The 19,920-nt window shown below is 38.6% G+C and overlaps 2 protein-coding genes across 11 annotated transcripts; one reads left to right on the top strand and one right to left on the bottom strand.

Moving 5' to 3' along the window:
• The first annotated feature begins 146 nt into the window (after window positions 1–146).
• On the top strand, window positions 147–14,797 carry PAPLA1 (Phosphatidic Acid Phospholipase A1). 8 transcript variants are annotated; one of them, XM_086990776.1, is made up of 12 exons: window positions 147–286; window positions 2,593–2,961; window positions 3,463–3,656; window positions 4,163–4,306; window positions 4,723–5,024; window positions 5,307–5,515; window positions 5,898–6,242; window positions 6,564–6,742; window positions 7,060–7,293; window positions 7,686–7,840; window positions 8,054–8,365; window positions 12,942–13,075. In XM_086990776.1, the coding sequence occupies exons 2-12, from the start codon at window positions 2,793–2,795 to the stop codon at window positions 13,042–13,044; spliced, it is 2,346 nt and encodes a 781-aa protein (XP_086846902.1). In that variant the 5' UTR covers window positions 147–286; window positions 2,593–2,792; the 3' UTR covers window positions 13,045–13,075. The 8 variants fall into 8 exon arrangements, with proteins under 8 accessions (XP_086846902.1, XP_022665116.1, XP_022665117.1 ...); XM_022809381.2 differs by lacking the exon at window positions 147–286 and adding an exon at window positions 811–883; XM_022809382.2 differs by lacking the exon at window positions 147–286 and adding an exon at window positions 1,042–1,333.
• Window positions 13,002–19,876, bottom strand: Dhrs4 (Dehydrogenase/reductase 4). 3 transcript variants are annotated; one of them, XR_002674081.2, is made up of 7 exons: window positions 19,562–19,876; window positions 18,694–18,868; window positions 18,201–18,281; window positions 17,971–18,117; window positions 17,472–17,659; window positions 17,089–17,308; window positions 13,002–14,231 (listed from the first exon to the last, which is right to left on the bottom strand). XR_002674081.2 is itself a non-coding variant. In XM_022809391.2 (7 exons), exons 1-6 carry the CDS (start codon window positions 19,666–19,668, stop codon window positions 17,194–17,196), a joined length of 813 nt encoding a protein of 270 aa, XP_022665126.2. In that variant the 5' UTR covers window positions 19,669–19,876; the 3' UTR covers window positions 13,002–14,231; window positions 17,152–17,193. The 3 variants fall into 3 exon arrangements, 2 of the variants coding, with proteins under 2 accessions (XP_022665126.2, XP_022665125.2); XM_022809391.2 differs by having other exon boundaries at window positions 17,152–17,308; XM_022809390.2 differs by lacking the exon at window positions 13,002–14,231 and having other exon boundaries at window positions 16,164–17,308.
• Between the last annotated feature and the right edge of the window lie 44 nt (window positions 19,877–19,920).

Raw genomic sequence — 19,920 nt, 5'->3', positions numbered from 1 at the left:
CAGCCGCTTCTACACTAAACCGATTAACAAACACACAGATAAAAGTGCATAGGGGAGAGGCGGGCCATCGCAAGATCCGACGCGTTCCGACAACTAGGAGGGTTGAAAGGGCGGACATGAAGGCGCAAAATGAACAAAAAACAAAACATTTTTCGATACAGCGATCCAATTTTTTGACTAGAAAATTTGTTATTGAAATGTGTTTTCTTATGCACTTGGTTAGTAACCAATAACTAAAATATTTTCCAGATGTAACAATACTCTCATCTGCGTCCGTTAGATTAAGGTATACTTCGGTTTATGATGAATTATTTGTGTCAAAACTTTTATGGAAAAAGCGACTATGTGTACAAGTGCTTATTTTATCAAGCCATGATTCCCTATGACGTGAACGAAGTTAAAGTTGTATTGTGCAAGCAATGCAGTTGTTCATATAACACGAAAATAATCAGGTGTTCGTTTAAGTTGTGATGAAAATAGTATCGGATTACCAAATTACCAGTTACATAAAAAACATACAAAAAGAATTAGGGGTCTAGCTACTAATCTTATAAAAAATAACAAGCAAGATCATAACCTCACACGCAAACCATCTCTCGCCAAATGATTTCCGTGTGTTCATCACACCTTTCTTATTTTCTGTCGTATATTACCATTAGTATATTTCGTTTGGTGCCCTATCTACGAGAGTTACCACCACACTGCATAATTTTTTTCCAATAGAGACAAACATTTTAACCTGTTCTGACTGTCACAATACACCATTATGCTACACAAATACTATTTTTAATACTAGTATGTGTTACCAAACGGGTACAACAGTACAAAAATCGACAAAAGGAGCAGTAACGGGATCGCCCACTGGATACAAAGATGCAAAAAGGTGGCGTATTGCATTACTTCTCCACGACGCTGTACTACTATTTATATGGCTGTGTGAGATTGTGTGTTTTTCGAGAAATTCTGCACATATGTAACACTTGCCACATGAACGAACCTCTGTGATAAATCATGCGTGTTCTATGAGGAAGTTCGTGACAATTGAAGTTCCGTACTCTTTACAATCCGTCGTTTAAGCAAGAGAAAGAGCGAGCATTTGTTTTGATCCTCATTGCATCTGTAGCCGTAAATGTATTTGTGGTCCTAGTGACGACAGAATAAGATCTATCAAAATTTATCCCAACTTAAAGTGACGATTGCTGACAATAAAGGGAGAGCAAAAAAGCTGAAAGTTGTCACGATAGTTCGTGACTAATTTAAGAGTTAAAATCTTGTTGTCATGCGACGGTGATAGGAAAACCAAATTGCTAACCGGCGTGGAAAGAGATGGAAGGTTCGTCTCAGAAAGGTGGGATTAAAGTCATATTATGTTAAGCTACACAGAATTTGGATTCTGCCCGACTAGTCTCAATCGAAATGCATGGATGAATCGCTTGCGCAACCTGGGCGCTGTTTTGTTTGCACGAATGAAGATGACGCGACTTTGAAGCAAACCGAAGGTCGCACTTATGAATCTAAATGATACTGGATTACTTCCGTAATTCGACGTACTGCCATGCCCCATCCCAGTAGTTCTACCTGTGCTAGATTTTTATTCATAATAGTTTTCGTGTCATCCGCATAGCATCTAAAGTCCAACAGGGATGATTTTAACTAGAAAGAGACTACGCAAAACAAAGGAAATATGTCGCAATTGATTTCAGTATTACAGGCAGATGTGTCCATTAAAAATTTTATTGAAAACAAAGAGATAATGAAGCTGCTTTTATACACATTCTAAAACTCATACACCAGGATGCGCGTGAAATGCATCCAGTCAAGTTGTTCGTAATTTCAATTCAGTCGTAATTTGTAAATCGGTGGAGTTAATTACAGGAAACTATAGTGTGGCTTTTATCCCTTCATAATTAATTTAATCGAAAGGATGTAACACGTGTCGACGCCAACAAGCCGGTGGTGCGACTATGGAAGGGTCATCTTAGATTTACACTGAACCGACTGTTGTTTGAAAAACGCATTCAAGTATGAACAGTATTAAACGCGACTGCTGTACTCGAGCACATAAAGTTTAAGCTTGAGAATAGGTTTTTGATATCCGAATAATGTGTTCTTTCTTGGTCCTGTTGCTTAGCCAGCATATTACCGAAAAATCAGATGCTATGTTTTTTGTAGAGTTTAATTGACTAACATTGATAAACAGTCATGTAAGGCGTTTTCAAGTATGCAACGTACTGAATCCACTATATTTCAGTTTTTAGCAAACGGGGTCTGAGATGTTTTCTACTTTGTACAAAAGATAGCTTTTCAAACGGAAATTTACAAAGGCCACATGAAATGAATCGATTATCTGTGTTATAAGTACAACATTGGACAGCACAGGATCCACAGAATATTAATTTTTAAATTTTATACATATGCGTACATCAATTACATTGTTGCTAAATAAACATCTACGAGGAGATTGGCTGAAGCTCTACAAGCGCAGTCTATTCGTGAATATGGTTTAGTACATTTTTTGTCGAAAATAAGGAAGCATAATAATAATAAGCATCAACTGGATCAATATTGCTGTTGGGTTACCGTGTCTTACAGAGATTCGCCAAATTCTCACAAATGAGTTTGGTGTTTCTTCATCTGGAAATGGAAGCGCCCCCAGTAGTTTGGGGGAGCCCGGACGTTCTTTTCCTGAGACTGGTACAACTAGCGCAACTCGGCCGACGAGTTTACCATTCGAACCGCCCAACCGGGCACCGTCACCTTTACCCCCACCACTGAAGCCACATTGGTTTTACATGAGACAGACTGCAACCGGTAGCAACAGCGCTAGCGCGGCTACCGGTATCGAGGGGACCAGTACCAGCGGAGGGGCAAGTAGCAGTGGGTCGTTGGAAAGATCCATGAGCATCAACAACAACAATTGGACACCGTTCAGTCTGCTTGACTCAAACGAACTCGAAAATGGTAATCGGTATATTTATATACAAATATATATTATGAACCGATTTGGCGCATTTACTAGAGTTAGTACAGAAATAGGGCAGCTTGTTGATTATAGTGGGGCAGGTTTGTTTACGGCCAGTAGTCTTTTAACGACCAACATATGATGGGTCCCTAACCGGGATGAATAGAATAAACAACCAAATTGTCTAAGAGTAGTTTGTCTCTGCGAACTTCGCAAAGATATGTTTTCAGTGGTGAAAGACAGTTACAGCTTATTTCACAACCTGAACCTTTCCCAGGACAACATGGTACAACCGCAAACAGTCTTAAAATGAGTACTTTTTCTCAGTAATTATGTTGCCGTAAGGGTATGTGGATGGCCTGCTAGAAGTGCGGCTGCTCTCGAATTATCTCTACTATAGGTGTCCCCACATAAACCTGTTCTCACATCTCAAGCCGAATACGTACATAGCCTTATATTTGCAGTATCAAATAAACTTTTTACTCATTTCTGCCGTCAAGCTCATATAGCTGGATCAGGCATCGTAACGGTGTGTGGAGGTCGGTTCGAGGTGGACCTTTCGTCAAAAAAGATGTATCCAGTTTATTGGACCGAACCAGAGGCCATTCACGTCCGTCGCTGCACTTGGTTCTACAAAGGTGAAGGTGAAAGCAGATATACGCCTTACGAAGAGGATACTGCCCATCTTCTTGAGGTTTGTACAAGCAAGGTCCATGAGTTAATTCGTTAGGATCATGACCTGATTACATAATTAATTAACGCATTTATGGAACGAATTGTTAGTTTACATTCTTTACATTATTAGAGTTTCTAAAAATACTAGAAATATTCTCTCATGAAGTCGATAAAGTTCATCATTTGATATTCAGTGAAATGGATTGTCGGGCTGGTTTTGTTTTACCCGCCTACATATACTATGACAGAAACTACGCCAACTCACAACCATAATCATAGTTTATGACAATTAAAGCAAAAATGAGTATCGTTACAGACTTTTTCGTAAATTATGTCAACATTTTTTCTTATACACTTCTAGTTTTCTTTTTATTTGTTCTTGGTCTAATTATGATGCGAGCCCAAACTGAAGATAAGCGACGTGGACCTTAGGTTGGACAGAGGTACCATTTATTAGCTGATTTTTAAGTAGCGCTTAGTGTAACTTGATTATTAACTGGATTTCCTATATTGCTTTGTTTGTAGGAAAGCTTTCAAAAGTGTCACAATTTAAATAAGTGGAACAGACAAATCGATGTTGGTTCTGGCCATTACGTCAAAATCTACAGCGCCACTTTGATGACGCATCACGTTCCGAGTGGATTCACCGACGAATGGGGCAACATATCAGTGCGTCTCTTCATTACGGCATTAATAGAACTGTCAACTATTGATTGCTTATGTATATATATATATATGAAATAGCTTTCTTAAGATGAGTGCTATTGCGATCCGGCGTTATGTCGAATACGTTTTTTATTCCACGTAGAATATATGTAGTTAATGTAGTCACTGGGATAAACGAGGTGCTGAGAACAAACGTTCATTTGTTTCTTACTGCATGATTAAATTTAGAATTATGTTGGATTTCCAGAAGCAATTATGTACTTATGATGGACTAATATTATTACTATTTCATTGAACCTATTCGAAACAAGCTTTGAGCAATATAGAAAAACTAGAAAGAGACATATGCTTCAGTTGAGTTCTCAGTGACTGCATGACCTGAAAACACATACTTTTTACATTTACCCTGTTAATTGCAGGACAGCACACCTCGGCCCCGAATCGTCAAGCGTGGCGCGGATCAAGCGACAGAGGCAGCATTCGAACCCGGTGAAGGCCAGACAATTGACCATTTAATATTTGTTGTGCATGGTATCGGAGCAGTGTGCGACTTGAAGATGCGTACGGTCGAACAGTGCCTTGATGATTTCCGTTCGATGAGCAATCAATTAATACAGAACCATTTTGGCGAACAATTCCAGACGGGGAAAGTGGGCAGGGTGGAATTTCTGCCGGTATCTTGGCATAGCAAGCTGCATGGTGAAACTACCGGACTTGACGAGTGAGTCACTCCTTTGACTAAAGTCGTAAATGGTACTGAGGTAGCTTGGCTGAATCGTACTCACTGAAAGGACAACAGTCTAAGAGAACTGTGCCACGTAATTTACAGTGACCTTCAGAAAAGGTCTGACTATGTTTAAAGTTACAACATCAAATGGGCTGGTTTATTTCGGCGTTTTTTTTTTGACTTTGGTATTTTTATCTATTTACTGAATAATAGGTGGCAATGTATTGAATGGAAAGTTCAGTCTTAAGTGTTTCTTGTGGGTCTGTGATGAAACAGGAAACTACAGAAGATAACAATCAATACAATTAGCCGAGTACGAGAATTCTCAAACGACACAATCCTGGACGCTCTCTTATACACATCGCCCGTCTATTGTCAAACTATTGTTGACCACGTGGGCTCCGAGCTTAATCGTTTACATCACCTGTTCAAGAAACGGAACCCTAACTTCACCGGCACGATTGGCCTTGCAGGACACAGTCTAGGTGAGACGTTGCTTACGCACTTTGTTGTTTGTAAAGGTTGTTCGTACGGCTGGTACTATAGGCGTTGGATTTAACTGGTGAAGCTTCGTTGTATATAGGTTAGTTAATAGAATCCATCGACGGGAAACGCGCGTGCAATACAGAAGTGTAATTATCACATGTGAGTATAGTCTGTTAGAAATTAACTAAAAAAATAGCGGGAGGACCACGGAGAATTTTTAGGAGGTAAAAATGGATAATCTGTATATATGCTTGAAAATAAATCTGGATATTCTTTAAAAACGATTTCCCTTAAAATGAATACCAGCAAGTTATTTTTTAGGCACGCCGAATTCCAAAGCGTAATGTGGCTTAATATTTATTGCGTTTTTCTCAATTGTAGGTTCCATGATCCTTTATGACATATTATCGCATCAACAACTCTCGAGAAGTTCGGTCGCTTCCGCCAAATCAGCATCTAATTTATCTCCATTTGCAGTAACTCCATCTACGCTAGAGGAACTTTTTGATCAGCTGGCGATTGATCGGCGTCACGTGTCAAGACTCAGCGATGCTGAAGTCGACATACAGGCATTGGCGTTTATGAATGAATCCGACCTCTTAAAATTAGGTCTTCCACTAGGCTCAGTTAGAAAAATTATTAATGCTGTTGAGCGTTTCCCACGAAAAGTACTTTCAAGGAAACAGAGTTATACTAGAGCCGAGTTTCTTGTTCAAGGAAATGAAGGTAAATAGTCTGAAACCTGACGAATATATAACTGGATACATGTGCGATACTAAAAATTGTCGATTTTTATGTTAGGACGGAAAAGAAAAACAAGTCTTCGAATAAAGCATCATTGGAGGAAAAGCTATGCACACAATTTTTCGTGATGTACTAAATGTGAGAAACAATTCACCACTATAAACGTGGTTATTTTCTAAATTTTAGCCTGTTTTTTGTTTGTTTTTCCGGCTCCAAAATCGCTTATGGATGAAGTTTTATATATTTGGTTAGTTGTACATATATTAGTTATAATTTATAAATATTTTACAAACATTATTCAAGGCACTGGCCAGCTGACAGTGAACTACCCTCAACTTGAGTTCGCTCCGGACTGTTTCTTTGCAATGGGCTCGCCAATTGCGATGTTCATTGTTGTGCGAGGAAATGAAACACTAGGAAAGGACTTCCGTCTTCCCACTTGCCCCCGATACTTCAACATCTATCATCCTTACGACCCTATCGTAAGCCTTCCTTTACTTCATTTGCAATATAATTTTCATAGAAACAACTTCCTCTAACGTACCTTTATAGTAATCAATGTATATTGAATTTTACTGAAGTACAGCTAAGACAAAGGTATCGATTTTTTTAGGATTTAAACTTAATTGCTGCCTAAGGACATTGTGTAAAACCATTTTTAATTACAATGTTTGAATTATAATTAATGTATTTAGTACAATCGCACATTGCTGAAGCTTCATATAGTATAATAGGTTATTACTGATTCTGAAATATTTGCTGGCGGTGATTGTGATAACCCACATATATTGATTTGTAGGCCTATAGAATGGAGCCGTTGATTGATCCCTCTGTTACACTGGAACCTGCTCAAATTCCACACCACAAAGGACGCAAACGGATGCACCTCGAAGTTAAAGAATCTTTAAAGAAGGTGTCAACAGAAGTTAAACAGAAGTTCGTCGACGCTGTTTCTGCTTTAAGCAGCTCTTTACATAGGCGCGACTCCGTCAGCACGGAACAACAGCCGAGCAATAATTCGAGAGGCGTGCAGGTAAACGCCGGACATATATATCGAATAGCCATTGACGTTTTCTTAAACAATTGTTGTTGCTGAAAGTTTGTTAAAGGGGAATACACGCATTTCGTTGTAGATAGTTAATTATCTAATCTTACGAAGCAAACTAGAACCGTGCTAAGGAGCATTGGTTACTACGCAGCATCTCCTAGAAAGTACTCACCAAGAAAGCTCGACCAATAAAAACACAATTTGGTTTCTGGGAAGCATACATGCTTTTATGATGGATATTGATTCATTAGTGGATTTATAGAAATATTTTAAAGATTTACCGAAAATCAATAACACCAGATCAATACTGAGTTTGACATAATAGTAAGTTTTTACGTAATATATTAACTACTTACTTTGCCGTGTTAATTATACAGGGTTCGGCTATAGAAGGAACCTCTAACAGCACAGAATCGGCGGTTGATGGCTGGGCATTGAATCAAGGTCGCAGAGTGGACCATGTTCTGCAGGAAGGTCCCTTAGAGAGTTTCAACGAGTACCTCTCCGTTTTGTTCAGCCATGCTTGTTACTGGTAGGAAGTGTTACATTATTATTATTGCTGATAGACTATGAGAAACGTTCAAATTTGGATTCGCTAGTTATAATTTTACATCTGGCTATCAATGTTTGTTCAGTTGACGAATTGAAGAACTAATTGTGTCACGAACGTAGTACGTTTCTAATTGAGCGGATGCATGGAACATGTTTTTTTGCATATATTTTGCGTATTTGGATTTATTCATAGGGAATCGGAAGACACATTGCTGCTAATGGTCAAGGAACACTACGCGTTAAAGGGCATTTATCCAACTGTTGCTCCAAAACCTGCTGCGTCGTCAATTATACCATTCTACCCCTTATCGCCTACTTCTCCCAGTCAGGTTGAAGAAACAAGTATCAACAAAGATCGCAAAGACGAATCCGGGCAGGGTGTAACTCAGACTGGTGGTCTATTCTGGACCTCGATAACCTCTGTCGCTTCCATATCAAATTACTTCTCCTTGCGACCTGACTCAACTGATCCTACTGTAGCTCCTCAAGCGAAACAAAACTCGTCGTAAGCGAATTTGATACAACCTTTTCGATACTATAAACAATAATATAAAATGGTAACACTTAATAGTGAGCCCACAGTTGCCGAAATATGTAAGAAATCTTATGCTTGTCAATTGCGTACTATCTTTGGCATTGTCACCTCTATTTGTGATGCTTGCTTTTTTAACGCTTCGTGGCAACAGTACTAGTTAATTCATACTGATGGGTAAAATAACCATAAAATCATTAGGAAAAGGTGGAGGTTTGGCCCGGAATGGCCAATTCCAGACATAGTTATCCGTTTATTCGTGGGTACATTAATAGAAATAGCTCTACCTGGATATCGAAAATTTATTATTGGGTATCATATGAAATATGGTTAAAGCATAAACATTGTTTACACTAGGAATCATAATGGCGGTAATTGAGTTAAATGCACGTACAAAGCTCATAATGTACAACATAAGTGGCCAAGTTCATTTTTTAATCAAGTATTCTCTTGGTCAATCAAGTACCATTAACAAACGTGCATCATTCTAGCGTTTGACAAATTCAATCGTTTTTGGATCAAGAGGTAGGATCAGACGTATTTCATGGCATATGGATAAGACATACGTACGAAGTATTTATACGTTATAAAAGATTGTGGTTCTCTACTGTTCTTATCATTAGAGTAGCAGCGCATCTTTTATTATAACATCCATTAATATCAGCCTAGTCTAAGCGTTACTTCGGACTTCAACGTTTGATAATTTTGAACAATTCGATTTGAGCTGGACCAGAATATCCTAATGCGTCTCAATGGCGGATAAAACTATATACTGGTTCTATTTAAAGCGACTCACTTTAGGTAGTGTTGCAGAGTAAGCTTAGCATAATAGTAAATGTGCCATTAAAATTCAGGATGGAAATCAGGAAGTTTGAAAATATTGAGAAAATGCCCGCTATTTTTGGTTTTTTCGTCAAAACGCACTTTGGACTCTACTTGGTATTAATCATGAACGTCGTTAGACTGCGGTGAGTTCGTCTAAATGTGAAAATGTCTTTTTAAGAAAATTATTTTGCCGTATTGCAAGCAATGCAACTAGCTTGGTTTTGTGTTCTAACAGCTTTGTGTGCAATTTTTAAACTCTAGAGAATACAGAAAAAATATTCTCTGACACCAGTTTAGTCATTTTTGGTAATTCTATTATCAGGTTCCAACAAAGTGACTCTCAAAGATGCGATATTTTTCATGAACGCAATTTCAGTTCTGGATATCAAAGAGTAATAGTGATGCGGTGATGGTGTATAACTTCATTTGAGAATAGCGGTGACTACGACAATGTCGTTAACATTTTTGAAGAACTAGTGGCGGACTTTTACACTGTTGGATGCGGAAAGCTTTGCTTCTGGCTAAACGTTCCATTGTTTGGCGTGGGCAGTCGCTCCAAATATACATAGACCAATAATGATTGAAGTGGCACGACTGCGGTTTATGCGGTCAAGGTTATTGAATCAGTACGATCACAACTGTCAATCTTGGTTGAAGAGTTAGTATTCTTCAGCGAGCAAGCCAAGAAATCGATGGGTTTATCCGTGTTACATGATATCTATCAATTCGATTAATTAGTATACCATATTGTTTTTTTGGACGTTTTTAGTGTAAGATATTACTGAGCATGAGAGCCTCTGAGGACTAATAAAAAAAGGTCATTGCGATACTAAGTTAAGACGGTCACCCATAACTTAATTGTGGGACATCCTGCACATGAAGGAAGAAAAATCCCCATTATATCTCTGAACACGGAAGTAACTTTAGTAAGACGATACGATGTCAATAATATTTTACCTGTATATTCCAAAGCGTTCAGTGAGTAATATTGAAGGGCGTGTTATTGAAGGAAAGCCAGAAGCGAAGAGGCTAGACAACATCAGAGCAAGATAATATAGAATACTATTGATTATAGTTAGTGTAAGCTTTAAACATACGTATAAATAGCTTTGCATAAGCGTTCAGATTTAAAGTGTAGCGTTTTTGATTGGGACCTTCACTTCTGTTTACTTCTTTCAATAATTTATTGAATCTTTAATAGTGGATCATATAGGCTCGTATACCTAAATATATCGGTGTATATATAATTTTTTAGAAGCGTTGACCGTCTCTAAGTCAAACTTAAGGAAAATATTTCCTCTATTTCTAAATAATATTATCACACTAAGGATGCGCCATTTTGATCAATGACGCTGTGCCACTTTTCCGACATTGTTACGATTCCATCAATGTTCGACGCATGCATTGAATCTTCCGATTGAAGTTCTTTTAATTTTTGCCAGGTAGTAAGCTGTATGTGGTCTGGCATTGTGATGATTAAAGACGATGTCTGTTCTGTTCACCAGTTCCAGCTGACTTTTTCAGTGGATTGTGATAACTTTAATTTTCGGCAGTAAAAGTCCAAATCAATCATTTTGCCAGGTAACAGCAACTCAATGCGCGGTTCCTTTGCAATCCCATGGAACACATAACATCACGTTTTTGGCACCAGTCTGATCATTGGCACAGATAGTGTATTCTTTTTATTTTCTTGTTACCATCATATGTGCTTCGTTTTTTATTAGTCGTGATCAACCGCTTTACAGATGCTTCGATTTCGGTGCGTTTGTAGAGAATCTCGAAGATGGAAATATGGTCAAAGAAATAATTCTGCTTTAATTCATGCGGTACCCAGGCATGAAGCTCCTTTGTAGCCAGCTTTCTTTAAATGACTCAAAACTGAGCGCTGATGGGTGTGTAGTTCCTTGGTTATTTACGCGTTTTTATGAAATAATTTCATAATTTTTTTTACCGTCATTGATAGACCACTGCGAGGGACTTCTTTCACATAGTCATTCGCGGAACGAAAAACGCAAAACTATTCGATAACGCATTTTGACCATAAATAACATGCACTTTTTGATGAGCCTTGGCAGCATTTGTGCCTTTGTTATACAAAATTGTGAAATGAAGTGAATTTTATTATGAATTCCCTCATAACCAAAGCGTCCCGTCTTAGATCTGAATAACAGTTTTTGCAATAATTTTAGTATATCTACTATTGCAGCTAAAAAAAACGGTCAATACTTTCTTGATAAATTTGTATATACGTATATTTGTAAAGAATCAATATTTTATACCGTATTTGATATGCCACACTGACTGTCACTGTATTGCTTGAAACTGATTTCTAAAACTCTAGTCTCGTAGGCTCAAATAAAAAAAACTGGGAGATTAAGAGCAGACTGGCATGAAGTAATCGTATTGAAAGATGATAACTAGGTTTAAATACTGTCATGAGTATTGAACGAGAATAGGAATTTCAGCGCAAGAGGTCACAGTAATATGTCGAGAATCAAAAGAAGTTTGTATCAAACGAAAGGATGGATCAGAATCGCCTGAGAGACCGGGTTTCCTGAGTTTACTGCAACGCGCAGAGCGGTGTTCCCTACTTTCTGCGTTTCTTATGCTTTCTTGTAAACGAGTAAGTCAGCGTTAAGTGTGAAGAAGCTAATTTTTTTCTGGAATTAAGGGCGCGAAACGTTTTCTATAGGTAAAGCTAGCCCGATAAACAGCCCTAAGTTAAAGAAAAGATAAGGATGCTCTATCAGACACGAGAGATATAAAAGCGTCAATGATCGCGATAGTAGTAAATAAACATTCGCACTGTCACGATTATAAGCATATTTCTGAAAGATTGGATTGTGTGATTTGCATTGACGCCGCTATTTGAAGTTAAGCGACTTATGAACTGCGCAGTGAGGGTAATTTGTATGATTTTCGGGAGTCGCTGTTGCTATTAAATAGGGAAAGCTTTCGCGGTTATTAAAGCTGCTTTTCTTTGACGAAACGAGTCTATCGCAAACGGCTAAAGCCTACCGTCTTTTCGAACGATACGCCCTATTAAGCCTAGCTACTCGTTTGCAAGGTTTCTATGATTACTGCAGAGATTGCGGGTGGTAGAGAAAATAAAACATTAGACAAATTGTCAGTTACATATTTTCAAGTTACGGCTACAGTCCTGCGAATTACTTAGTTTTGTCAACCTTGCAAAAAAAAGAAAACTAAGATGATATTAGAATCAATTTGTACAGCTTACTGAGTAGCCCTTTTTGTTTTTGTTGTATCTATATCGCTGTTATTGAAATCAATATTGCTTGATTCATTATCATAAAAATGTGGTATGCTTACAATTCCGATTAGTATGGCATTACGAAGGGAGTATACTTATTGATGAAAATATTTTGTTAAAGCAATGCCTATCGGATCCACACACAAAAAATGATCGGGCTTTATATTCAATCATCCTGGTTTCTGACGTTCAACCTGGCAGGAAGTATAATTCCCTAAAAAAAGCGGTCAAACTAGCGACTGCAATAAACGGAAGTGGTAAGGACTAGTAACCCTCTATTATTTCTGTCAATACTTTAGGAATTAGAAACAGGTATAAAGTTGTATACATTATGGGTTGGTGGGCTATAAATGAGCGTAAAGGCCGAACATTTTTCGTTTTGTCGTGGATACTTAATGGATAGAGTAATCATATAGTATTCCAACTAAGTGTTTGCTTGATCCTACAATGAAGGTGTGTGACGGAAGCTTTGGTTTGTAATCAACGACTGCCTACTCAGGAAAGTCAACGAGATACAGACAACGAAATGTGCATTATACGCTTCGATATTTATTAGCATATGTAATAAACCTATATACATAAGAAAAGTACAATATATTTTTTGTGCCAGCATGAAGTTATCGTGTTCCATTCTTACAAGCCTACATTAAATCTAGTGGCGTATAATCATAATCAAATCTATTAATGTCCATTAAATAATAATAATATAACTAAATGTACATAAACACAAATATAGGAAAAGAACTCGCTTTTTCTAACCTTTCCTTTTTCTTGCAGATGGAAGCAATGACATCCTGTAGATGGAGCGTATTGATGCGAACGCTGACAATAAGAAAGTGCTAACATGTGCCGGAATAAAAGTTTTGATTTGAAAAGATTGATAGATACGATCGGCTCTAAATTTGAAAACATTGCTGTTACCATCAGATGCGGTCGTACTACATGCCTTTAGTTTGATACAGGAATTGTCGTTCTGCTAATTACTTGCTATTTAGTCCGCAGCGCTTACAAAATGAACCCACTCTTATGATGGTGCATATTCAGAATTATCTTTACGGAACATGTACACTAGTGTACTGAATGGTACTTCGTTTTTAAGAAATATTTTTAGCTACGTGTTATAAACGCTAAGTAATCGTGCATAGAAAGCTCGGTAAACGGGGATAAATAAAAAAAGCCGTCATGGTAGGATTTCCTACATATAATTGATTACTATGGTTGCTTTGACTTTGATTTATATAGCTTTGAATTGATTCATTTAGACATGCTAGTCTTTCGCCCTCGTTTCTAAAGAAATATACTTTTTAGGTCTTCATACAAATAAGGGAGCAGCTTTTAGGTAGAGGGCCAGCTAATAACGAAAACAATCACACTGTATGCGTAAAGAGTAAGGCATGAACCTAGTTTGGTAGTCAAATTGAAAACAATAATTTTTTTTGGTATTATACTCCAGTTCACTTAATGTATTCATTATAAGCCAAAGTTATTGGCCAAACGCTGGTGAATATTCATGGGTGAGCAAAATAAGAGGGAGTTCAGCAACTCCCTCTTATTAACTTACATGTATACTTAACTGCATGCGAACTCTGCTATATTCGAGTAGTACAGCTGGCGTAGACATAAGGGACGATAGTAAATTATCACGCGCCTCTTGAGCAGCGTAGGGGTGCAGATCCCAGACCAGCGAAAGTTTATGGATGTTTTACCTTGTTCGAACTAATGATGACGCTCGATGAGTTTGCACTGCAAAAATTACAAAACACATTTTTCGCATGCTAGTTGCCATTTTGTATTTATTGTTAGTTGACATATTTGGTAGATTAATGAACACATTGATTATTTATTTATATAATTAATCATTTATTAATATGATCTTTAATAGCTTGCTGGCATTACATTGGCCAAGCGGAGCAAGGCAAACTAAACTGTGATCTGATTAACGTCTCTTCTTCTAATACTAATAAGAGTAAGACATTATAGCTAAATATTGGCGTCTCTATTGAAAACGAATTGGTTGTGACAGCAGGAAACAAAGGAAATTGATCCGGCCTACTGCCAGCTTTATGAATTCACATTGCCTTAGAGGACTGACTGTATACACTGGATGAATTCGCTAGTAATAAGTATCCAGCCTTTTTAATATGCGTAAACGTTGTGCCTTCTCAGATGTGCCTGAGATAGAAGCAGAACCAACAAACTCAGTGACGTGCACCGAGCAACAGAATACGGACTGGAGTCAGGATGTAAACATGACCGCTCCGGTAGTCGATCACGAAAAACGTCGGCTCAGTGAGCAGGACCGTAACCAGGAGGAATCTGACCAGAACCAGTCTGGCCGAGAAGGAGTTTCCCAGGAAATACGTTACGGCAATAATGATAACGATCCAGATGAGCAAAGAGGGCCGCAAACAAATGAAGAATCTGAAGAAAATCGAAGCCAGGAGGGACCGAAGTCAATCACCGAAGTTAACGACCTGAAGTTACAGGTGAACGATCACAGCAGCCAAGGTGTTCGTCAACGTGAGGATGACTACGCGGGTGTCCAGCAGCCTCATGAGCAAACACGGAAGCCGGAAGAGTTAGTCAATTTTGGGGAAGAAAGCTCAGTTTTGCAGTCGGATAAATGTGTTATTACAGGTCATCCCGAAAATGGACAGCACGTAATGCTCGTGGAGCAGCTCTACGGAGCCGATGGTACGACGAGCGGCCGTCAGGAATACGTGTTGCTATTCCAGGAAGGGCCGGGCACGGAAGCAATGGAGGCCTACATAGTTGAAGGTGAACTTGATTCAGCTGCTTCCTTTGAAAGAGTGAGTTCGACAGAAGTAAAGCTAACCCAACCATCCGATGAAGCCGAAGTTGAACATATCGAAGACACCGATGACAAGCCGTTGGCGGTCCGTATAGATGGCCGTGTATATTTTCGATGTGATGAATGCGATTATGTGTCAAGGCGACGTAATTATATTAAGGTGCATAAACAAAAAGTGCACGTAGCCCCACGGGCTTTACCTTGCCATGTCTGTCAATCAGCTTTCCTTTCAACAGCGACATTGTACGCCCATATGGCAGAAATGCATTCTGCAGAGCTTCCTTATGCCTGCGATCAATGCGGCTATCGCGCTAGAGCTCGCCACAGAATCGCTAGCCATCGGCTCAGTCACGATAAGGAACCTCGATACAAATGCGGAAAATGTGACTTTGCCACGCGCCACAAGTATTTGTACACACAGCATGAGTTTACTCATCAAGAGCCATTGCCATTTAGCTGTTCTCTCTGTGACTACAAGGCTAAGTGGCGGAGTTCTGTTTATATGCATATCAAAAAACGACATGGTGAGCGGTTAACCGAAGAAGAGCCCTGGCAGGAGGAAACTCGTGGTGACAAAAGCTAGGTAAAAGTGACGAATTAGAATCACGTGAACGCGTAAATGTCACAATATATTGCCTTATGTTTAAGTAAATACACACATCCTTGTATGTTAGTCAAACGAGAAACGCTGGCTGGGGATTGTGCAGAGGTACTCATTTATGGCGAGCACAAATATTGAACCAGGCTTAATATTCCCCTCTTCACTAGCACACCATTATATATATTTCTCAACGTACTCAAGTGATTCAAAGGATGCATAGTTGAAAAGGTGCGTGCGATAGAAAAACTTAGACAAGGGGGAATGTAAGCAAATCAGGGATATTTATTGCTTTAGGAGCATATTTCCCAATTCTGTACATAGTAAGCAAAGTGATGTGCATCTAAGTATATAGCAAGCTAGTGCTGTTTATGTTATTATAATTATGATTAAGACAGTGTTCATCTCTAATGCGTGTTTCATCGAACAGCTGAATCTTCGGACTGCTTAAACGGAAGGCAGTACCTACATTTTCAGTGTAATTGTTGTAGCTTGACACCGGCATCATTGCTTAAATTAACAGACGGATTATAATTATAAGAGAGCGTAAGTTGTTGTTTAAATTAATGAGTGAAAAATAAAAAAAACAATATAACATTGTCTTTTCTCAAAGCAGGTAATCATTGATTGATTGATTCGTCGTTTGTTCATTGACAAACCTGCATATGACGACACATCGTCCTGGACGTCTGTTCAACAAATGCCTTTTCGGTATTTACGGCACATCTATTGAAACAGACCCAATGATTCTTCTAAGGTGCTATTCAGTATAAATGCTATTTATTTAGATCATATTACGGCAATTGACGGCTTATATACCACACAAGCGTTACAAAATTATAATAGTCGAGTAATTTGCTAATAGTGGAGTGATAATAAAAGTGATGAAAGATAGCTTAAAGGGGCAAGTTGTGATCTAGGTTCAGATTTGGACATAGACACATCTAGTTTTGATCTGATGGAATGCTTAACAGCGATGCCAGGCGTAAAACTTGTAGATATAATAAAAGTTCTAATGTTTAGTCGGCAAAACTAGTGTTTCGAATCGAATCCCCAGGATGAAGTAACAGTTAAACATTTTATTAAACATGTAGTATGTTTTATGAAAACTGATTTTGTAGAGAGATTATTAACCACCAAGCAGGTTTTTAAAGTGCTACTATTCGAACAGTTGCTTTTGTGAAAATTACTCTATTTTTGGCTTCATCAACTCCGTTCACCGAATCTATTGAAGTGAGCCGCAAGAAAAGTACCGATGTCGATAATACTGCTACAGTGGCTGCTGTATCCTCTTACTAAATCTTGCAAAAAAATCCACCGGCAACAGGCAATATCTCTCCGGTAATATAAGAAGCATCGTCAGAAACCAGAAACGCCACTGCGCCAGAGATATCTTCAGGAACTCCCAACCTGCAAAACACAAGTGAACGTACAAAGACAAAGAATACAAATTGGCGATATCTCAAATCCATTATTTGGCGTTTTCTAGCGTAAAGTTTCAAAAGCTTGTAGTACATAATAGAATAGAGAGTATTTGTCCTTTGTCAAATGGTAGTGTAGAGAAACAACATACCGCTTAAGTGGGGTTATCTCCATCATCTCTTTGCATACGGTTTCATCTTCCCACAGTAGCTGGCTGAACCGTGTCTTAATAATGCCTGGCGCTACACAATTGACACGAATCTTGGGCGCTAAGTGCACCGCCGCCGCGCGAGTTAGACCCAAAAGAGCGGTTTTGGATACAGAGTACGCTCCCAACATCTGCAATAGCAATAAACCATTGACAAATACACCGCGAGTACATGTTTAAATTGGTACAACTGTAGAACCTTGTTGCCACGAATTGTGTTCGGCATACATTCGAGCTAGCTAACGCAATCTGTCAACAGTATTAATGAGACAAGTGCTTCGAAGGAAGCAAAATGTGTATTATCTTATTACGAAATTTAAACAATTGGTTAGCTTTATAAATAAAATGGGCATGCGTTAAGTGCTTCTTCAAAGGGTTCTACTTGCAATAATTCAAGATTATCACCGTGTCGTAAAAAATGTATGGATATTTCAAATAGTACCGGCATAGTCTGATAAGCAGCTATCGAAGAAATGTAAATAATGGAAGGCGAAGAACTTCTTTCCAGCAGTGGTAAGGCCTCCTGCGTCAGAAGGAAGGCGCATTTGACGTTGATATCGAAGATTTTGTCCCAAGCACTTTCAGGGGTCTGGAAAAATGCAATATAAAATAGCGTCAAACTATGCATGTGTAAGGTCTTCGATGACTCAAACACTGAGAAATGCAACTTACATCAAAAACCTGAGTAGCGGATGGGTTAACAGCTGCGTTGCTCACCAATATATCGAGACCACCAAACTTTTCCTTAGCTACCTGAAAATATATAGATCGGAAATGAAGGATTTCTACTTGCGTAATAAGGATTGCTACGTGAGCATATTCCCTCTTCTTCTGTTTAAAGTTTAGTAATCTAAATTTATTGTCATTATACGGTCTTACAAAAATGAGGGTTAGAATCAACAACGGGCAGTTCTTAGGACTCGTATGAAAAAAGATTAGGAAGGTTCACCAGATCTAATATTTAGCACTTTACCGTATTACGAAGCGTCACATAAATTATGTTAGCTTTTTTATTGTTGTAAACTCAATATTTTATTTCAAATGCGTCCAATCATGGTACCTCAGGATAAATCTCTATCCGCAATCAGCCATCTCCTGATTGTTGTATGAGTTCAAATGATAATGACAATAACAGATATTGTTGGCAAGCCCACAGTGCACCAACCTTAAAAAGATTCGCTCTCTGCGCGGTGTCGCCTACGTGACAAGGGACCCCAGTTACAGAGAGTCCTTCTTTAGATAACTGATCCACCGCGTTATCGACGTGGGCCTGCTTCCGCGATGAAATCACGATGTTAGCGCCCTCCTGCCCTAAGCGACGAGCTATCGCAAAGCCAATGCTAATGAAGTGCTTTTCAATTAATGAGTGTCCAAAATAGAGATTAACAATAATAGCAAAACAATTAGCGCTATCTCTACCGAATCAAGCTCTACGTAATACTATAGCGTCTTAAGGTGACATTAAATGATAGTAAAATTTCTCGTTGCGAGTAACAAAATTGGGTGTTTTATCTGATTTGCGTAAAACCGTGAACGGATTCGTGTTACGTTCAAGCTATAATCAGCAGGATAAAAATTGAGGTTGCTCGTCGGCGTTTGATTGCTTCATTATCAACTTCATTATTAACACGGTGACGAAAAAAAGGTAATGTTCCACGTTTATCGTCCTGGTCCAATTTTTCAGTATTTTTTTTCTGCGTGGTAATACTCCATACTACCGTGCCCTGTAAGCCTGCTCTTATGGTTTGTGAAGCGATAAATTCATAAACTGTATTTTGACTGCGCGAAAGGTATTTTTGTTAAATTCCACAAGCTTTACCAAAAAAAAATACTGTGTCACAATATTTCAATTAAAATTTAATACGCAGAGATCTATTATTATTCATTGTTGATTCATACTTGTACAACAAGAGCGTGCATTTGGCAAAGCACCTCGTATTTTGCCCTCTAAAGATATTTTTTTCTTCTACTGCTTCGTACAAGTTTTTCTTATTCTAGTTAGTCCTAGTTCTAGGTGTTATAAACGTTCTCACCCATCGGTTGATGCCGTTACAATGGCCACTTTTCCCTGAAGCCTTGGGGCCGCCGAACTTGCAGAACGAGCCATTATCACCCCAATCTGAGCGGTTCGAAAAAACATGTTTGGTGAAATATTTTGCAAAATAATCTCTAGTTTTAGACGTTCTTCGTAAGTGAGGAGAAAGCACTTGTCTTCGAAAGAGGAGTATTATCCTTCTTTAGCATCCAATGATATTGCCAGAATATCTTGATCTTTGTTGTTGCTGTCAATTATCCCGTAGTGCGATTTCCTGTTCGTCGCGTTCTGCTTATTATTGCCTTAAGCAACGCCGCCAGGTGCCGTCTTGCCGCAAACCCTCACACTGTCCTGACT

Source organism: Varroa destructor, unplaced genomic scaffold, assembly GCF_002443255.2.
Source record: "Varroa destructor unplaced genomic scaffold, Vdes_3.0 BEIS01000005.1, whole genome shotgun sequence".
NCBI classification, from domain to species: Eukaryota; Metazoa; Arthropoda; class Arachnida; order Mesostigmata; family Varroidae; genus Varroa; species Varroa destructor.
This window is presented reverse-complemented; position numbering and strand designations above follow the sequence as displayed.